Consider the following 22753-nt stretch of genomic DNA (forward strand, 5'->3'; position numbering starts at 1 on the left):
TAGGACTGGTCTAGTTTTCATGAATTCACTCAGTATTTGATTGTCTGGGAAAGACTATTTCTCCTTTATTTATGAAGCTTAATACTACCTGGATATACAATTCTTGGCTGACAGTTGTTTTCTTTCACACTTTGATTATGTCATCCCATTTTTTTCCTGCCTTGTAAGGTTTCTGCTGGGTGGTCTGTTGTTAGTTTGATGGACTTTCCTTTATAGATGACACTTTTCTCTTGATTTTAGAATTTGTTCTTTCACTTTGACCTTAGGCACTCATTATAATATGTTGTATTGAAGTCCCTTTTATGTTGTATTTGCCTGCAGATCATGGAGCCTCCTGTATCTGTTATGTCTGTATCTCTTGCTAGCCTTGGGAGTTTTTCAATCTATTATTTTGTTAAAGATTTTTGATGTTTCTGTCCCTTTGGAAATACCAGTAATTCATAAGTTCAATTGCTTTATGTAGTCCCAAACACCTGGAAAGCTTTGTTCCTTTTTTTCTTACTTTTAAAATTTTTATCAGACTGCACTGTTTGAAAAGACTTGTCTTCACATTCTGAAATCTTTTCTTCTGCTTGGCCTAGTCTATTATTGGAGTTTCCATGTATTTTATATCTCCTTCAGTGAATTTTTTAGTTCCAGAATTTTTTTAAAGACGTCTATCTCCTTGGTAAATTTCTCATTCATATCCTGAATTGATTTTCTGATTTCTTTGTATTAGTTTTCAGATTTCTCTTGTATCTCATTGAACTTAATTGAAATCAAAATATTGAATTCATTGTCTGGGGTTGTAAGGTTTTCTTTTTGGTTCTGCTCTATTGTTGGAGAATTATTGTGTTCCTTTGATGGTGTCGTATTGCCATGTGTTTTCATGTTTCTTGGGTTTTTATGTTCATTCTAGCACATCTGGAACAATTGCTTTTTTTTTTTCAATTTAACTTTTGTTGGGAGTAGACTTCGCTGCTGTATATGTGACTTTGATGTTGGTTGAGTAGGGCCACTTGTTTTTATTTCTGGGTGTGCGCATTGGTGAATACTTTATGATATTCTTGGCTGTAAATATTGTTATTGGTATCTGTGGATTCCTTTGTGTGTTAGGGTGTGGGTTTTGATGGAGGATGTGGTGAAATTATGCTGGGGACTGGAATGCTTGATAGGTCCTTCTTCAGGTTTCAGTGGTAGCAGTGGTTGTCTAAGCAGGTCTATATCTAGGCAGTGTGTACTGGCACATGTGTTGGCAGTTCCATGCAGGCTGATTATTGGGGGCTCTGGGTGGCTCTTTTGGATACCAGTTGTGGTAGCAGTGTACTGGGCAAGTGAGTGGGCTCATGAGCTCTTGGATAGCTGGGTGGCCTCAGTAATGGTGGCAGCAGTGGTGGTAAGATGCTCTCCCCAGTGCCCTTGTGTTGGGAGTGATTGCAATTGGCTGTGTGGGCTGACCTCCAGGCCGAGTGGCACTTGCAGATAGAAACCAACCAAGATAGTAACGGCAGGGTTTTTATGCCCAAACTCTGTCCACTGAGAGAAGTGCTTGGGTGTCTCAGGTAGTGGGCTGGACTGTGGGACCTCCAGAAGTCCAGATCCTGCATTGTGTCTCAGAGAGTAGGGCAAAGCTGGGTAGATCTGGATTGGGAAAGCCTGGGCTTGTCCTATGAAATGCTTGCATGAGGGGTGACAATACCTTTGCTAAAGTACTGCCATGATGGGAGAGTGGGGCTCTTGGTCCCAGTGGTTTCAGCCTTGGCTGGCAAGTGGGGAATCTGTGTCCCTCTCATGTCTCAGTCCTGGTGGGGCTTCCTCCCTTATCCCCACTCTTGCAGCTGATCCTGTAGTTTAGTCAGACTGGGTAGTTGTCACCTATCTCATAACTCAGCCCTGCCCAGGTCAGGACCAGACTGCTTTGGCAGCTCTTATTGTGCTCACATCTTGGGGGTTGTCTAGCTCCCAAGCTGGGGGCTGGAGTTTATGTCATGCTTGCTTTTCAGTCCTGGTTGCAGAATCCCATTTCCTACACAGGCCCCAGTTCAGCAAACCACAGACTGAGTTACTCTGATACTTAGGACTGGTGCTATAGGTTCCCAGGTCTCACAATTTGTTAAACCCTAGGATTGAGAATGGCATCTTACTGTAGCTGCTTAGGTCTCAGGGAAGGCATGGAACCCAGGGTGTGTTATTTCCCTATAGCAGTTCCTTTATACAGTCTCCTGGTTGCTTCCCAAGTCAAATTCAAGGTTTGGGATGGTCAAGATACACTCCCATGGCCTGGATTATACAATTGATTCTCCAGTAGGAAAGTGAACCACAGAAAGACACTCAGTTACCTTCTCCCACGTTGCAGACTCCCTTTTGGTTGCCAGCCTGCCCTGTTTGTTCTCTTTTTGGAGTTTCTGTTTGCTTTTCTGTTGAATGCCTGTGTTCTCTCTTGGAACACTTACATTATAAGTGTGACTTTAACACTTTATCTTAACTTCTTTGGAGACTTGAGACTGAAATGTCACTACCACTTATTAGAATTTGTATTCTTCCCTATTGAATCTGTATTGACTGTTAGCAGTGTTCTTCTAACAGGGTTTTCTGTTTGATTTTCTTGTTACAATACCTATGTGTTCATAACATTTATTAAATCATGAATTCTTTTCAGACAGAAATTGAATGCTATGTTTAATTTTATTCCTGAAATTCTGTTTAGAGCTCTTTTACGTGTATTCCTACCATACTAAACGTAAAAACTGACATGTCAAGTGTTTTTGACATCAATATATCTTTTCTGGGAGATACCTAAAGGAAACGACTTGAGTTCTTTTATATATATTTTCTAAAATATTTTTACAAATAAGATTATGAGACGTATGTGTAAATAATATTTTAAGCACTTCTGAGTAGCTTGCTCTTTAAAGCATGCATTTATTGACTCCTTTTCTTAAAATGCACTTATGGTTTTGTCAGGGAGTTTTAAAATATAAATTCAACAGTTCTGTCTAGTTTGAATGTTTAGAATGTGTTTAATGTGATTTTCTCCTGCTAAGAATGTTCTTTACTTCGCCAAGTACATGGCAGATTTTCCATAATATAAACTATTGTATAGTGAAACTTTGTATTTTCTTACAGGTTCTTGAGAAATCTACATGAAAAGATGGATAGACAATAGTCCTAAGATAATAATGTTCCTATAACATTAAAAAATCCTCTTTAAGCCATTGTAAGACTTACTTTATTGTTAACAACTAGTTGTTTCATTAATTATTGAATACCTATCTTTTATATGGAGTATAAGAAATTATAAATTGTTACTTTAAAAACTTATGTTCTCTTGTTTTATTATTTTCTTTAATTTGATTTCGTTTCTTTTGGCATTCTATGGATGGTCGAAAGGCTTTATCCTAAAGAGGACAGAAAAAGCATACTTTATGCAGCTAAAGCTTGAAACACAATATGTAACTGTGAATACATATCTGAGAGCTTCTTCAAGATTTAAATGCTTCTGAACATTATTGTCTTTGTTTATAGCAAGGGTATTTTGTTGTAATTGTATTCACATGCAATTCAAATTTCTGCCTTTTTTGTTACTTTAGTTTCGGTATGTTATGTAAAAGGCATAGGTTTTCTGTATGCTTAAATTAACTGACTATACGTGGTTGTCAGCTTTAAATGCTGCTATGTATTCTCTTTTACTGAAATGTTTGTCTGCAGTAAAATGCAGAGATTTTAATTTAATTGTTCAGTCTGATGGGTTTTAGAAGTTATATACACACATTTAATTATGATACCTAACAAAGTATAGAAAATCTTCATCAGCAGGATCAACCTCATCCTAACTTTTTTATTTCTGTCACCACAGATTAGTTTTGTCTGCTCTTGGATTTAACATAATGGACTCATATAATATGTATTTGACTGTCACTCAAAATAATTTTTTTGATTCATTCATATTATTACATTTATTAGTAATTCTTTTATTGCTAAGTGTCATTCCATTATATGAAAATATCACAATTTGTTTATCCATATTTCTGTTCGTGTATGTTTGGGTTTTTTACAGTTTCTGGCTAATACGAGTAAGATTGCTATGAACATTTGTGTTCAAGTCATTTTATGGATATTATATTTTTTTCCCTTGGGTAAATATCTAGTAATGGGGATTGCTGATCCCCCAAGCCAAAAAGTCTGAGACTTTCTATTTAAGTTTTAGTCTCTCCATGCTACATGGATTGGGAAAAGTCATATATGTGTGAATCTCACCTTGAGTGGTTTCCTTTAAGAGTCAAATTTCCTTTAACTTTTGCCTGATTTTAGTCATTCTTTTTTGTTTGTTTGTTTTTGAGATGGGGTCTCGCACTGTGGCCCAGGCTGGAGTGTGCAGTGGCACGATATCGGCTCACTGCAACCTCTGCCTCCTGGGTTCAAGCGATTCTTGTGTCTCCGCCTCCCAAGTAGTTGGGATTACAGGCACGCACCACCACGCCTGGCTAATTTTTTTGTATTTTTAGTAGAGGTGGGGTTTCACCATGTTGGCCAGGCTGGTCTTGAACCCCTGAACTTAAGTGATCTGCCCGCCTTGGCCTCCCAAAATGCTAGGATTACAGGTGTGAGCCACTACACCTGGCCTGATTTTAGTCATTCTTAATGCATTCAAATTGTTGTTTTAAAAAAACATTTTGTATAGAGATTATAAATTTTTATCTTCAAGGAGGTTAGTGTGATATAGGCTATTTCCCAACCATTACTAGACTAAGAACTCCAAAAGTGATTTTTTTAAAATGTGTCTTATTTTATCCACCCCACTCCATTTCCATTTTAGGGTTTCCATGTTACTTACTGTAGAAGTTGGAGTTCTTATAATTGTCTTTAAGGAACTACATGCTCTGTTGTCTCCTCAGCCCACAATCTACGTTGTTGACAATCTCCTTTTAACATCCTCTGTCTGCCTTATTGAATACCTCTAATCTCTTTACTTCGAAAGTTCTACTGGATGTTCATAGGGCTGGCTTGGTTCCTTTTTCCAGGTGATTGTTTAAATGTGACATTTATCAGTGAATCTTTCCCTGATAGTGCCACCTCCTCTGTGGCATTTTATTATCTTATTTTTCTCCATAATATTTATTTTTTTGTGGCCCACTATATATTTTACTTATTTACTTTTTTGTCTGTCTCTACCACCAGAATATAAGCTCCTCAATGGCAATAATTTTTGTCTGTTTGTTTATTGCTGTTATTTTCACTACTTTTGGTCTTTGGGAGATAGTAGAGTGTCAGTAAATATTTGTTGAATGAATACATGTGCAATATTCCAGCCTTACAAACTGCGCTATTTTTAAGTTCACTTTGTTCAGTTTTCTTATGAAGAGGGATATTTTTATTAATTGACAGAGAAAAGGACAATAAAAGGAGGAGGCTATGAACTGCATTTTGTATTTCCTAATATTCTTTTGTGTTTTCATTTTTGGTTGTACTTTAAGCCTTTTTGTGGTTCATTTATTTTATGGCTCTTGAATTTTGCTAGAGTACTAGATTCTAGTCATTAAAAAATGTTCTCTTTAAAAGTGAAAATGTAGAAAGAATTGCTTTAGCTTGAAACAGATGGAAATTCTCCAGGAAAAAAAAAAGTGATGGACTTAGCTGTTGATGCAGAAATCAATTTAAAAATCTTTAGATCTAAGAGACCCTTAATCAGTCTTATTTGAAACAGAATGTATTTCTCCACTTCATAAGTAATTGGCTGAAACCAGAACCATTAACAAATTGAATGAAGATTTCGTTAATGCCAGGTAACTGTGCGGTTAGCAAAATTGCTCTTATTATGTCACAGTATTCAAAGATGTGCATTTATTAAATAGAGTTGATGTACTTTTTCAGAGTGTTGCCAATTGTGAGAACATTTGTTGAATGACATTTCAGTGTCCTCAAACTTGTGCTATTATCTTCATATATTCTTGGTATGCAGAGGTGACAAACAATTTGAAAAAAAAATACATTGATGATTCCCCTCAATTCTCTCCAACTTGAATGTGAAGGCCAGTCTTATGATTTGGTACTTTGGTCAAGTCTGTGGGTTAAGGGATATAATTAAGTTCCTTGTCACCCTAACAGTGAGAGTAGGCTGACTTTTGTGGGGTCTAAACTTGAGGATATTGGTTAGGGAATATCCCTGAATTGTATTTGTAATAAGGCATTTGCGCTTCTTATTATGATTTGATGTAGCAGCCAAATTAAAAGTACGGAGTGCCAAAATGAATGTGTTGGCTTAGTCACTTTTGGAGTTTTGCAGAGGGCAGCAGACTCCTGAGGTCTTCTGGAGGCTGCCTAATGGGTAACCCCGTTGGAGATTTGTGCAGTATGTCTTATGACAGTAGGCAGTCACTTGGGTGTAAGATATGGTAATATATTCACTTCTGTGTTATATAGGTTATATATTGTATACCAGTCATCTCTGATACCCTGGCCCTGGCATCTTATTATTTTTTTTTTTCCAGAGACAGGGTTTTGCTCAGTCACTCAGGCTGAAGTGTGCAGTGGCTTGTGGTGTGATCATTGCTCACTGCAGCCTTAAACTCCTAGGCTCAAGGGATCCTCCTGCCTCAGCTTCCAAAGTAACTAGGACTACAGGTGTATGCTGTCATGCCTAGATAATTTTTAAAAAACATTTTCATAGAGAGAGTGTCTTGCCATTTTGCCCAGGCTGTTCTTGAACTCTTGGCCTCAAGCAATTTGTCCTCCTGCCTCAACCTCCCAAAATGCTAGGATTACAGGTGTGAGTCACTGTGCCTGCCTTGTATCTTTAAAAAATAATGTTTTATAATTATAATTTATATAGTATACACTATATTCTTTTGAATTTTATGGTTCCATTAATTTTGATAGATGTATGTCCATGAGATCACCATGGTAATCATGATACAGAGCGTTATGTTTATAGCGGCACGACTTGCAATTGCAACAGTATGGAACCAACCTAAGTGCCCATCAACCAACAAATGAATAAAGAAAATATGGTATATATACACTATGGAGTACTACTCAGCCATAAAAAGGAATGGAGTAGCGTTTTTTGCAGCAACTTGGGTGGAACTGGAGGCCATTATTCTAAATGAAGTAATTCAGGAATGGAAAACCAAATATCTTATGTTCTCCCTTATTGGGAGCTAAGCTATGAGGTTGTGATGGCATGAGAATGATATAATGGACTTTGGGGATTTGTGGGGCAAGGTTGGGAGGAGGATGAGGGATAAAAGACTACACATTGGGTACAGTGTACACTGCTCCGGTGACGGTTGCACTAAAATCTCAGAAATCACTGCTACAGAACTTACCCATTTAAGCAAATACCACCTGTACCCCAAAAACTATTGAAATAAAATTTAAAATTTTTTTTAAAAGATACAGAGTATTTTCATTACCCTCAAAAGTTTCATTTTCCTTTGCAGTCCCTTCCTGCCCTAACCTGGCCCCAAGCAACCCCTGTTCTACATTCTGTCACTATAGATGGCATTCTCTAGTATTTTATATAAATGGACTTACAGATATACTTTTTATATGTGTCTGGCTTCATTCACTGATTGTAATGATTTTGAGACTGATCATTTTGTTACTTGTATTAGTACTTTGTTTTTTTTATTACAGAGTAGTATTCTACCATATGGATATACCTCAATTTGCTTATCTGTTCACCTGTTTGTGGATATCTGGGCTATTATTAGGTTTTGGCTATTTTGAATAAACCTAATTAATGTTTATCTGTGATTAACATTTATGTATATGTTTTGTATGTTTTTGTATATGTTTATGTATATGTTTTGTGTGTATATGTATATGTTTTTGTATGGGCCTATATTTTCTTTTTTTTAATTATACTTTAAGTTCTAGGGTACATATGCACAACGTGCAGGTTTGTTACGTAAGTATACATGTGCCATGTTGTTATGCTGCACCCATTAACTCATCATTTACATTAGATATTTCTCCTAATGCTCTCCCTCCCCCTGCCCCCCACCCCACGACAGGCGCCCGTGTGTGATGTTCCCCACACTGTGTCCAAGTGTTCTCATTGTTCGGTTACCACCTATGAGTGAGAACATGCGGTGTTTGGTTTTCTGTCCTTGTGATAGTTTGTGAGAATGATGGTTTCCGGCTTCATTCATGTTCCTGCAAAGGACATGAACTAATCCTTTTTTATGGCTGCATAGTATTCCATGGTATATTTGTGCCACATTTTCTTTTTTTTTTTTTTTTTTTTTTTTTTATTTTATTTATTTTATTTATTTATTTATTTATTTATTTTTTTCTTTTATTATTATTATTATTATTATCATTATTATACTTTAGGTTTTATGGTACATGTGCGCAATGTGCAGGTAAGTTACATATGTATACATGTGCCGTGCTGGTGCGCTGCACCTACCAACTTGTCATCTAGCATTAGGTATATCTCCCAATGCTATCCCTCCCCCCTCCCCCCACCGCACAACAGTCCCCGAAGTGTGATGTTCCCCTTCCTGTGTCCATGTGTTCTCATTGTTCAATTCCCACCAATGAGTGAGAATATGCGGTGTTTGGTTTTTTGTTCTTGCGATAGTTTACTGAGAATGATGATTTCCAGTTTCATCCATGTCCCTACAAAGGACGTGAACTCATCATTTTTTATGGCTGCATAGTATTCCATGGTGTATATGTGCCACATTTTCTTAATCCAGTCTATCATTGTTGGACATTTGGGTTGGTTCCAAGTCTTTGCTATTGTGAATAATGCGGCAATAAACATACGTGTGCATGTGTCTTTATAGCAGCATGATTTATAGTCCTTTGGGTATATACCCAGTAATGGGATGGCTGGGTCAAATGGAATTTCTAGTTCTAGATCCCTGAGGAATCGCCACACTGACTTCCACAAGGGTTGAACTAGTTTACAGTCCCACCAACAGTGTAAAAGTGTTCCTATTTCTCCACATCCTCTCCAGCACCTGTTGTTTCCTGACTTTTGAATGATTGCCATTCTAACTGGTGTGAGATGGTATCTCATTGTGGTTTTGATTTGCATTTCTCTGATGGCCAGTGATGGTGAGCATTTTTTCATGTGTTTTTTGGCTGCATAAATGTCTTCTTTTGAGAAGTGTCTGTTCATGTCCTTCGCCCACTTTTTGATGGGGTTGTTTGTTTTTTTCTTGTAAATTTGTTTGAGTTCATTGTAGATTCTGGATATTAGCCCTTTGTCAGATGAGTTGGTTGCGAAAATGTTCTCCCATTTTGTAGGTTGCCTGTTCACTCTGATGGTAGTTTCCTTTGCTGTGCAGAAGCTCTTTAGTTTAATTAGATCCCATTTGTCAATTTTGGCTTTTGTTGCCATTGCTTTTGGTGTTTTAGACATGAAGTCCTTGCCCATGCCTATGTCCTGAATGGTAATGCCTAGGTTTTCTTCTAGGGTTTTTATGGTTTTAGGTCTAACATTTAAGTCTTTAATCCATCTTGAATTGATTTTTGTATACGGTGTAAGGAAGGGATCCAGTTTCAGCTTTCTACATATGGCTAGCCAGTTTTCCCAGCACCATTTATTAAATAGGGAATCCTTTCCCCATTTCTTGTTTTTGTCAGGTTTGTCAAAGATCAGATAGTTGTAGATATGTGGCATTATTTCTGACGGCTCTGTTCTGTTCCATTGATCTATATCTCTGTTTTGGTACCAGTACCATGCTGTTTTAGTTACTGTAGCCTTGTAGTATAGTTTGAAGTCAGGTAGTGTGATGCCTCCAGCTTTGTTCTTTTGGCTTAGGATTGACTTGGCGATGCGGGCTCTTTTTTGGTTCCATATGAACTTTAAAGTAGTTTTTTCCAATTCTGTGAAGAAAGTCATTGGTAGCTTGATGGGGATGGCATTGAATCTGTAAATTACCTTGGGAAGGATGGCCATTTTCATGATATTGATTCTTCCTACCCATGAGCATGGAATGTTCTTCCATTTGTTTGTATCCTCTTTTATTTCCTTGAGCAGTGGTTTGTAGTTCTCCTTGAAGAGGTCTTTCACATCCCTTGTAAGTTGGATTCCTAGGTATTTGATTCTCTTTGAAGCAATTGTGAATGGGAGTTCACTCATGATTTGGCTCTCTGTTTGTCTGTTATTGATGTATAAGAATGCTTGTGATTTTTGCACATTGATTTTGTATCCTGAGACTTTGCTGAAGTTGCTTATCAGCTTAAGGAGATTTTGGGCTGAGACAATGGGGTTTTCTAGATATACTATCATGTCATCTGCAAACAAGGACAATTTGATTGTCCTTCAATACCTAGTTTATTCAATACCATCAATACCATCAATACCGTCAATACCTAGTTTATTCCAACAAAAGCCAGTGGAAACTAATACAAATGGAATCTAATACCTTTAATACCATCAGTACCTAGTTTATTGAGTGATTTTAGCATGAAGGGCTGTTGAATTTTGTCGAAGGCCTTTTCTGCATCTACTGAGATAATCAGGTGGTTTTTGTTGTTGGTTCTATTTATGTGATGGATTACGTTTATTGATTGGCATATGTTGAACCAGCCTTGTATCCCAGGGATGAAGCTGACTTGATCGTGGTGGATAAGCTTTTTGATGTGCTGCTGGATTCGGTTTGCCAGTATTTTATTGAGGATTTTTGCATCAACATTCATCAGGGATATTGGTCTAAAGTTCTCTTTTTTTGTTGTGTCTCTGCCAGGCTTTGGTATCAGGATGATGCTGGCCTCATAAAATGAGTTAGGGAGGATTCCCTCTTTTTCTATTGTTTGGAATAGTTTCAGAAGGAATGGTACCAGCTCCTCCTTGTACCTCTGGTAGATTTCAGCTATGAATCCGTCTGGTCCTTGGCTTTTTTTGGTTGGTAGGCTATTAATTATTTCCTCAATTTCAGAGCCTGTTATTGGTCTATTCAGAGATTTAACTTCTTTCTGTTGTAGTCTTGGGAGGGTGTATGTGTCCAGGAATTTATCCATTTCTTCTAGATTTTCTAGTTTATTTGCATAGAGGTGTTTATAGTATTTTCTGATGGTAGTTTGCATTACTGTGGGATCGGTGGTGATATCCCCTTTATCGTTTTTTTTGTATCTATTTGATTCTTCTCCCTTTTCTTCTTTATTAATCTTGCTAGCAGTCTATCAATTTTGTTGATCTTTTAAAAAAACTGGTTTCTGGATTCATTGATTTTTTTGAAGGGTTTTTTTCTGTCTCTGTCTCCTTCATTTCTGCTCTGATCTTAGTTATTTCTTGCCTTCTGCTAGCTTTTGAATTTGTTTGCTTTTGCTTCTCTAGTTCCTTTAAATGTGATGTTAGGGTGTCGATTTTAGATCTTTCCATCTTTCTCTTGTGGGCATTTAGTGCTATAAATTTCCTTCTACATACTGCTATAATTGTGTCCCAGAGATTCTGGTACATTGTGTCTTTGTTCTCATTGGTTTCAAAGAACATCTTTATTTCTGCCTTCATTTCGTTACTTAACCAGTAGTCATTCAGGAGCAGGTTGTTCAGTTTCCATGTACTTATGCAGTTTTAAGTGAGTTTCTTAATCCTGAATTCTAATTTGATTGCACTGTGGTCTGAGAGACAGTTTGTTGTGATTTCTGTTCTTTTACATTTGCTGAGGAGTGCTTTACTTCCAACTATGTGGTCAATTCTGGAATAATTGCGATGTGGTGCTGAGAAGAATGTATATTCTGTTGATTTGGGGTGGAGAGTTCTGTAGATGTCTATTAGGTCTGCTTGGTGCAGAGCTGAGTTCAAGTCCTGGATATCCTTGTTAACCTTCCGTCTCATTGATCTGTCTAATATTAACAGTGGGATGTTAAAGTCTCCCATTATTATTGTGTGGGAGTCTAAGTCTCTTTGTAGGTCTATAAGGACTTGCTTTATGAATCTGGGTGCTCCTGTATTGGGTGCATATATATTTAAGATAGTCAGCTCTTCTTGTTGAATTGATCCCTTTACCATTATGCAATGTCCTTCTTTGTCTCTTTTGATCTTTGTTGGTTTAAAGTCTGTTTTATCAGAGACTAGGGTTGCACCTCCTCCTTATTTTTTCTTTCCATTTGCTTGGTAGATCTTCCTCCATCCCTTTATTTTGAACCTATGTGTATCTGCACGTGAAGTGGTTCTCCTGAATACAGCACACTGTTGAGTGTCTTGTGTCAGTCTGTGTCTTAATTGGGACATTTAGCCCATTTACATTTAACATTAACATTGTTATGTGTGAATTTGATCCTGTCATTATGATGTTACCTGGTTATTTTCCTCGTTAGTTGATGCAGTTTCTTCCTAGCATCGATGGTCTTTACAATCTGGAATGTTTTTGCAGTGGCTGGTACCGGTTGTTCCTTTCCATGTTTAGTGCTTCCTTCAGGAGCTCTCGTAAGGCAGGCCTGGTGGTGACAAAGTCTGTCAGCATTTGTCTGTAAATGATTTTATTTCTCCTTCACATATGAAGCTTAGTTTGGCTGGATATGAAATTTTGGGTTGAAAATTCTTTTCTTTAACAATGTTGAACATTGGCCCCCACTCTCTTCTGGCTTGTAGAGTTTCTGCTGAGAGATCTGCTGTTAGTCTGATGGGTTTCCCTTTGTGGGTAACCCGACCTTTGTCTCTGGCTGCCGTTAACATTTTTTCCTTTGTTTCAACTCTGGTGAATCTGGCAATTATGTGTCTTGGAGTTGCTCTTCTCTAGGAGTATCTTTGTGGCATTCTCTGTATTACCTGAATTTGAATGTTGGTCTGCCTTGCTAGGTTGGGGAAGTTCTCCTGGATAATATCCTGCAGAGTGTTTTCCAACTGGGTTCCATTCTCCCCGTCACTTTCAGGTGTACCAATCAGATGTAGATTTGGTCTTTTCACATAGTCCCATATTTCTTGGAGGCTTTGTTCGTTTCTTTTTACTCTTTTTTCTCTAAACTTCTCTTCTCGCTTCATTTCATTCATTTGATTGTCAATCACTCATACCCTTTCATACTGAATGGACAAAAACTGGAAGTATTCCCTTTGAAAACTGGCACGAGACAGGGATGCCCTCTCTCACCACTCCTGTTCAGCGTAGTGTTGGAAGTTCTGGCCAGGGCAAGCCAGCAAGAGAGAGAAATAAAGGGTATTCAGTTAGGAAAAGAAGAAGTCAAATTTTCCCTGTTTGCAGATGACATGATTGTATATTTAGAAAACCGCTCGTCTCAGCCTAAAATCTCCTTAAGCTGAGAAGCAACTTCAGCAAAGTCTTAGGATACAAAATCAATGTGCAAAAATCACAAGCATTCCTATACGCCAATAACAAATAGAGATCCAAATCACGAGTGAACTCCCATTCACAGTTGCTTCAAAGAGAATAAAATACCTAGGAATCCAGCTTACAAGGGATGTGAAGGACCTCTTCAAGGAGAACTACAAACCACTGCTCAATGAAATGAAAGAGGACACAAACAAATGGAAGAACATTCCATGCTCATGGATAGGAAGAATCAATATCATGAAAATGGCCATACTGCCCAAGGTAATTTATAGATTCAGTGCCGTCACCATCAAACTACCAATGACTTTCTTCACAGAATTGGAAAAAGCTACTTTAAAGTTCATATGGAATCAAAAAAGAGCCTGCATTGCCAAGTCAATCCTAAGCAAGAAGAACAAAGCTGGAGGCATCACGTTACCTGACTTCAAACTATACTACAAGGCTACAGTAACCAAAACAGCATGGTACTGGTACCAAAACAGAGATACAGACCAATGGAACAGAACAGAGCCCTCGGAAATAACGCCACACATCTACAACCATCTGATTTTTGACAAACCTGACAAAAACAAGAAATGGGGAAAGGATTCCCTATTTAATAAATGGTGCTGGGAAAACTGGCTAGCTATATGTAGAAAGCTAAAACTGGATCCCTTCCTTACACCTTATACAAAAATTAATTCAAGATGGCTCACAGACTTACATGTTAGACCTAAAACGATAAAAACCCTAGGAGGAAACCTAGGCAATACCATTCAGGCAAGAGGCATGGGCAAGGACTTCATGACTAAAACACCAAAAGCAATGGCAACAAAAGCCAAAATTGACTAATGGGATCTAATTAAACTAAACAGCTTCTGCACAGCAAAAGAAACTACCATCAGAGTGAACAGGCAACCTACAGAATAGGAGAAAATTTTTACAATCTACCCAACTGACAAGGGGCTAGCATCCAGAATCTACAAAGAACTTAAACAAATTTACGAGAGAAAAATCAAACAACCCCATCAAAAAGTGGGCAAAGGATATGAACAGACACTTCTCAAAAGAAGACATTTATGCAGCCAACAGACACATGAAAAAATGCTCATCATCACTGGCCATCAGAGAAATGCAAGTCAAAACCACAATGAGATACCACCTCACACCAGTTAGAATGGCGATCATAGAAAAGTCAGGAAACAACAGGTGCTGGAGAGGATGTGGAGAAATAGGAATTCTTTTACACCGTTAGTGGGAGTGTAAACTAGTTCAACCATTGTGGAAGACAGTGTGGCGATTCCTCAAGGATCTGAACTAGAAATACCATGTGACCCAGCCATCCCATTACTGGGTATATACCCAAAGGATTATAAATCATGCTGCTATAAAGACACATGCACACGCATGTTTATAGTGGCACTATTCTCAATAGCAAAGACTTGGAACCAACCCAAATGTCTGTCAATGATAGACTGGATTAAGAAAATGTGGCATATATACACCATGGAATACTATGCAACCATAAAAAAGGACGAGTTCATGTCCTTTGTAGAGATATGGATGAAGCTAGAAACCATCATTCTGAGCAAATTATTGCAAGGACAGAAAACCAAACACCACATGTTCTCACTCATAGGTGGGAATTGAACAATGAGAACACTTGGACACAGGGTGGAGAACATCACACACCGGGGCCTGTCGTGTGGTGGGGGGATGGGGAAGGGATAGCAGTAGGAGATATACCTAGTGTAAATGACATGTTAATGGGTGCACCACACCAGCATGGCACATGTATACGTATGTCACAAACCTGCACGTTGTGCATATGTACCCTAGAACTTAAAGTATAATAATAATAATAATAATAATAATAAAGGTAGGAAACAGATTATCAGAGAAAACTGCTCTGGATAAAAATTGTTTTGTGAAACTTTTGTGTAAGTGTGTCAGTTCGCAGCATAAAAAGTATTCTTGCTGTAGGACATAGTCCAAAAAACTTTAATGCTACTGTTTTTAGAGAGCTTCTAGTAAAAATTTAGCTGGTAAATTTACATTTTCTTTTCCTATTTTAAAGAGTTAATGTAGTAATTTTGTCTAATTTGAGATGTGCTTAGAATTTTGGTTTACAGAGTAATAAGATTATATTGAAGTTATAATATTTTGAGCTGACATTTTATAATATTTTGAGCTGACATTTTAGTAACATTCTCAGGTAAAAGGTAATGTAAGTGAGATGCCTAACTACTGTGTTAACAGTTTTGGCATGGGTTGAAAACCATTATAAATATTAGTGGCTTATTTTCCTGTGTTTTATATTATTTTGATCATATTTAAACCTAGGACATTAAAGTGTAAGGACCCTCAGGTTTAAATTTGAATATGAAATAATAAAGAAATTACATTAATTTAATTCATTGATGTGATGTACACAGGGTAGTTTTATTTTAAATAGAAGCAAATATAATTAGCTAACTCAAGGCAAAACTCTATACTGGATTTTATTTCACATGTAACTAAAATATTGGTGATTGTCTTATTTGCTTAGTTATGAGTCTCAGGAATAATTAAATGGTATAAGATTTTTCATCTTGGTATAGTAACTGTATCTTGTTTATGTCATCAATGCCTACTATAGGTCTGGCAAATAATATAAGAATATATTCTAAACAATGTAAGGAATTACTTTTTCCCCTAGCTTTTAGGACATTGATATTTCTGAAGTATACATGCTACTTATTTTATGGCATATCCCTCAATTTTTATTTTCTGTTGTTTCTTCATGATCAGATTTAGATTGTGATTTTTTGGTTAGAATACTGTGTAAGTGACATTGTGACTTTTGCAGAATATCACAGCTACAGGTGCTTGATGTTCATTAGCCACTTTTTGATAATGTTAATTTTGATCCCCTTGGGTAAGGTGAGGTTCTCCACTGTATCACTACATCACTACTCTTTTCTTTTATAAATAAAGAGCAGTCGTGGGTAGATACTTTGTGACTGTGTAAACATACAATTCCACATGAGACTTTCTCCACTTTGATTCAATATCTACTGATGATTCTTACTTGACTGAACTTCTTGTAACTTTTGATTTTGATATAACTTTAAACTTACAGAGAAGTTGCCATAATGATGTAAGGAAGCACCATATATTCTTTATCCCGATTCACCAATTGTTTACATTTGTTTTACGTTTTTAATCTGTAAAATGGGGGTAATAAGTGTTACCTGACTCACAGGGTTGTTAGTTTTCTTTGTCTTCTTTTCTCATTGAAAAGAGAGGTTTTTAAATTGCTTTATTGTATTAGTATATATAGTATAGTATATATATATGCTATATACTATATACTATATGATATATATTAGTATATATACTATATACTATATGATATATATTAGTATATATACTATATACTATATGATATATATTAGTATATATACTATAAACTATATGATATATATTAGTATATATACTATATACTATATGATATATATTAGTATATGTACTATATACTATATGATATATATTAGTATATGTACTATATACTATATGATATATATTAGTATATGTACTATATACTATATGATATATATTAGTATATGTACTATATACTATATGATATATATTAGTATATGTACTATATACTATATGATATATATTAGTATATGTACTATATACTATATGATATATATTAGTATATGTACTATATACTATATGATATATATTAGTATATGTACTATATACTATATGATATATATTAGTATATGTACTATATACTATATGATATATATTAGTATATGTACTATATACTATATGATATATATTAGTATACATAATATAGTATACTGTTTACACATATGAGGTCAGCAATTTACTTTTTTTATTACTCTGTCATGTGGCCATGGAAGAAATATTTTTCAATGACAAAATTTAATAGAAAAGGCTCTGGAAATTAAGAAAGCCAATCCATGAACACTTTTAGTCATGACTCTTTTAAAAATTACTTTCCTTGTGCATACTCTTTAATTTATTTCAATTGAATTCTACAGATAGATGTAGAATGTGCCTACTGTATGCTGGGCATTATTATAAGTGCTCCGGATGTAGCACTGATAAAAAGGGCAAAAAACTTTTGTTCTCAAGGAGTTTAGAATCTTAGGTGGTAGTCAGCAAACAAATAAATACTATATGTTATGATAGATGGCAAAAAGCCCTAAGAAAATAAAGCGAGGCAAGTAGTGACACAGTTCACTTATTAGTTTTCTGTTATCCAGGGACTGAGAATACAGTTTGTTAATTTATTGACCCTGCTTCTCTGTCTTCTGGATGTTTGTTATGTCAGTCATTCTTACTGTTAGTTGAGGCCAAAGAAACTCTAATCTAGAAGTTATTTAGTCCTCTACTTAGGGAGTGGGTAGTAAATGAGTTTTTCAAAATTTGATGCAATTATGCAAAATTAGTGAATGTGTATGCATTTTTCTGAGACAAATTTCTATACTTTTCATTCAGTTATCAAATAGTCTGTGACCCAAAATATTTAAGTGGCGACTCTAATTTGTCCTTTCCTCTAGCCACATGGCTAAGGAGTTTTGTGAATGAGTAACACAGTCTTGATTAACGTGAGGTTTGCAGGCTAGCCTTTGTGTACCTATCTCTAGTTAGTAACTTTTAAAATTAGAGTTGTATCTTTTTGTCAGATGGCTTTCTAATAATTTTCTAAAATTAACATAGTAAGTATAACATTGTAAATATGTTTAAAATATGCAATTTTGTTTGTAGTTTTAAAATCAAAATACTTGATAGTTTCTTGTGTGATGATATGTATTTTGAGTAGTATTTTCCAAAGACAATTTATAATGTCAACAAAGAAGGCTAACTCATGGCCATATTGTAAATATACACGTATCTGGTTGGGGAAAGAATATACAGATTGGACAGAACACTTAATTGGAGAAATTGGGAAAGGAGGTGCCACTAACTCAGTATTTGACAATGTATCATTTAACCCTTTACAACTTAGTGAGGCAGGTCTTATTGTCTCCATTTTGCAGATGAGAAAACCGAGGCTCAAAGAGGTGAACAGAATATGTAACTTGCTTAAGGTCACTTAGTATGGAACTTCACAGCCCACACTCAGCTGCTACTTTAGCAAACCAAATGAAAGCTAGGGTAATGTTTACTCATTATAAAAAGGATTTCTGGACATGCTTTGGCCTGTAGATAATATTGTATGTGTGACAGGTGGGAGGGGTGTATGTGTGTGTGTGTGTATGTATGTATGTATGTATGTATGTATGTATGTATGTGTATGTGAAGAACCAACCAAATATTAGCTCTGTAGGTTGCAATCCTGTCTCCTACCAAAGCCATAGCCAAGTGGAAATACAACTTTTTTTTCTTCCTCTTTCATACATTCGTTTTCATGTGAATACTTCTCCTCGAAAGTTTGTATATGTTATGTGATTGATCACTTGTCTGAGAGGAATCTTTAGTGTTGACTCTGTCAGAGGCTGTTGTAGGTCACAAGGATATAAAGGTGAATAAGACTCCAGCTGTCTCCTAATGGAGATTGCACTCTACTCTGAGGAGATAGACATGTAGACAAATTATTGCAATATACTGATCTAAATGTTAATAGAGAAAGATGCAGAGTGCTGAGGGAACAGAGTAGCAGACTACAGAGGGAAGGGAAAGGAAAAAATAACAGAGGAGGTGACATTGGAGTCAAAGAAGAGGCATGTGAAACAGCATAGTATGTTCTGGGAATCTTATTTGGTTCACTGTGGCTAAATTATAGATAATCAGTAATATGTTCTAGAACATAGGACTGGAAAGGTTGTTATCACATCCTGAGGGGTATTGTATATAGAGTTTGGATTTTATTTTGTAGGTAGTAAGGAGCTACTGGAGAATTTTAAGAAGGGAAGTGGGATGATGGGACGAGGTTCTATAGGAGGCAGGTAGCCCAGTTAGAAGACTATTGTGATAGTCTGGGAATATGTGGATGATGAAAATCTGAAATAAATCATGAATTTTGGAAAATATTTGAAAAATATTTAGAAGATACTGTAGAACAAATTAGGTGACCAAAATGCCTTATATTTATAATACTTTATAGTTTCCAAAATCCTTTAGGTGTGCATGTTATTGGATATTATCAGTAACCCAGAAAAGTAGGTAGTTCAGATGGATTTACTTCCATTTTATATGAGGAAATTGAGATATTGAAAGATTGTGGCTTAGCCACGGTCACATAGCTGGTGATAGTTTAAGCATGAACCAAATCATAAACTTCAAATATAGGGTTCTTTTTAATTTGTCTGCGTCATCTCTATGCAGTGCCTAAGCATACATTAGTTAATATCGAGGCCTGATCACAGTGGGGTGTGTATTTTAATTTATTCACTTAATATCTCTCTTCATTAGTTATGTTAAGTGCCTAATGGAGAGTGATAGGATCAATTAAATAAGGTAAATGCAACATTTTACAGGTCTATATAAATACCTAGAAAGTGGTTTTCAATTAAGACGACATGTATGCCAGTGCTTTTTTGTATATGAGAATGGTTATGACATTTACTCCTATTTTATTGGCGAGTCTATTGCATGGGACTTGATAATAGTGGCAGGCTGGTATCAGAGACTATGCTTACTGTAATCAGTGTTAAAGATCAGTATGTAAAGAATCCTTACTTAACATGTACCATTAAATTGATGTTTTATTAGTTATTAAAGAGATATTATAGATTATATCTCTACAACGTCTTCCTTCTTTTTACCCATAACCTCTAAAAGGCTTAGTGCCAGAAGGAACAGAACTGTATCTTTATTTTCTCATCACATCCTCTCTCAAATAGATAATACTTTCATTGCTGTCTTTCCAACTTGGCTTTGAGTCACTGCTGTGATTCTAGCTGTTGAACAGTCTTTCAAATTAAGTGATTAGTATTCTAGTCAAGGAAAAATTGTGAGCCTGCCATTCTTACCCAGTATTGCTAAGGTAGTTTTACTAAATCTGTTATTAGGGTCATGTTCTCAGAGGCATATGACAATTGCATTTCACAAAACTTCCCTAAATATTGATACTTGAGATTTACAGGAAATTAAATCTAAAACCTTACACTTCTGAAGCTGGCGGCACCATAAAGCTGTGAAGTTCAGTATAAAGCCACATCTGTGCTCCTTAATACTTTATAAGAAAAGTTACTCTGCCTTAGTCTTCCTTTACTATTTTTGTCTTACTTGATTAAAATTTTGCTGTTGTATTAACTAATAAATTCAAAGGAAATGTTCTGATTAGTTTCTGTCATAACTGGGAACGATAGTAAGAGTACCTTGGAAAGTATGATAGTCTGTTGCGTAACACTTGCTGGATAGTAGATATCAATTCTCTGCCTGACTCTGTTTCAATCTCATTGTGTCTAAAGGTGTGAACCTCTTACCATCTGGATACTTTAGTTTCCCTCTAAATTAAAAAGAAAAAAAGCAAATCTTACCTGTATAGTACCTAATACAAAGATTTTGGAAGATAATGGGAAGTCATTAAGGTGCTTTTCACCAATTTATGCTATTTACTAGTTGAAATTTGTAACAATTTAAAAATCATTAGTTTTAAAAAATACTATTTTAAAATAGTAATTTTCTATTTAATATTTAAAAACCATTGGCTCTTTTAATATATTCCACTGCTTGGTATTAGAATTTTTTATTTTTAGAATAGAGTATATTTAAAGATGACTTTTGCTGTTAAATTTGACAAGCGTGGCAGGAGGCCAATCTAATAAGCCCAAGGGGAGAATTCGCAGAGTATGCAGGTTAAAGGAGCCCTGGAACTGACTTTCTGACTTTCTATGAAGCCTAGGCTATCCATATACATTCCTGCTGAGTGGAGATTTGCTTAAAGTTGACTGTTTTCTTCCTTCTGTACCATCTGATTCCAATCTGCACCTGTCTTTTATAGCTGGAGACGGTTGGATGGCAGCTTAACCTTCAGATGGCTCACTCTGCTCAAGCAAAACTAAAATCTCCTCAAGCTGTGTTACAACTCGGAGTGAACAATGAAGATTCAAAGGTAAGAAATGGTATCCCATTAAAAGGATGTATTTTGTTTGTTAGGACTTAAGCTTTTTATTCTTAGCAGTCTTTGCTCTCTGGATTTAGAATTTAAACATAATTCAGTTAAACAATTATTAATAAGTGGATCTTTTTTGACAGAAATAGCTTATTTTGCAAGGTGCAAGAAGACATTTCATAATGTCTTCTTTTAAATTCTGCAGTGAAAAAAAATTGTTGAAGACCATATAAATTTATGATTTTAATGTCTTAGGTATTTGCGGATATTCCTGAGTGTTTCATGTTTTAAGCTGAATATATGTGGTAGAGGGAATATTGTTTGTTTTTCAGCTAGTGCCTGGAACAATAAATATGATGGTGACCTGAATTATATTTTTGTGTGTGTAGTAGTGTAGTATGCCTGCATGTGTTTAAATCCCAGCTTTTGAGAAATACAATTTTTTTTTTTTTTGAGACGGTGTCTTGCCGTTGCCCAGGTTGGAGTGCAGTGGCGCGATCTCGGCTCACTGCAGGCTCCTCCCGCCGGGGTTCACGCCATTCTCCTGCCTCAGTCTCCCGAGTAGCTGGGACTACAGGCGCCCGCCACCTCGCCTGGCTAATTTTTTGTATTTTTAGTAGAGATGGGGTTTCACCGTGTTAGCCAGGATGGTCTCTATCCCCTGACCTTGTGATCCACCCCCCTCGGCCTCCCAAAGTGCTGGGATTACAGGCGTGAGCCACCGCGCACGGCCTACAATTTTTTTTAATACCACAGGATTTTACTTTATTATTAATTTCAGAACAACTTGAACATGATTATTAAAGATCAAAGCATTGCTATGAAATAGTTTTTGTTACTGTGGCATATAGGGAAATATATCTTTCAGATACGATAAGAGCTTTTTATCATATTTTATATTGTAATGGATTATCTTTTAAGATAGAAAAAGGGGAGTGACTTTTTCCTACTAAGTAGATAAGACTATCTCATCTTAAGACAAAATAGAATTGAGAATGAGGTATTAGAGAAGATCTGGGGAGGGAGATTACAGTGACTGAATGTGATAGTAGAATAATGGAAGAAATGTTATTATTTATAACAGGAATTGAAGGATGGGAATATTATTACTTTTTTGTTAAAACTTTCACTATTCATTCTATTATGCACGTTTCTGGCTTCTTTAAGAAGTACCTAGCCCAGGTTATAGGACTATAAAATTCTGTGGAATTGACTTGAGTCTTACATATAATGTATTAGTTTATTACATTGTTTCAAAAGTATCATTTTATTTCACACATTTTCACTGGAAAGTAATATGAACTTAGTGGTTAGGGTCAAGCTGTTAGAGTATGTCTGGTGGTTTCCCTTTATCTGCAGTTTCACTTTCCGTAGTTTTCAGTCACTCGTGGTCAACTGCCGTTTGAAATAGGTGAGTACAGTACAGTAAGATGAGAGAAAGAGACCACGTCCACATAACTTTATTACA

The 22753-nt window shown here is 36.1% G+C and overlaps 1 protein-coding gene across 3 annotated transcripts in view; it reads left to right on the forward strand.

Moving 5' to 3' along the window:
- The window catches only part of COMMD10 (COMM domain containing 10), a 201687-nt gene that overhangs the window by 28057 nt on the left and 150877 nt on the right, over positions 1-22753 (forward strand). For all 3 annotated transcript variants that reach the window (XM_054488507.2, XM_063665155.1, XM_054488506.2), the window contains exon 5: positions 21175-21285. In XM_054488507.2, the coding sequence (XP_054344482.1) occupies positions 21175-21285 (111 nt within the window). The remainder of the gene's footprint in view (positions 1-21174; positions 21286-22753) is intronic.

This window comes from Pongo pygmaeus, chromosome 4, assembly GCF_028885625.2.
Source record: "Pongo pygmaeus isolate AG05252 chromosome 4, NHGRI_mPonPyg2-v2.0_pri, whole genome shotgun sequence".
Taxonomy (NCBI): domain Eukaryota; kingdom Metazoa; phylum Chordata; class Mammalia; order Primates; family Hominidae; genus Pongo; species Pongo pygmaeus.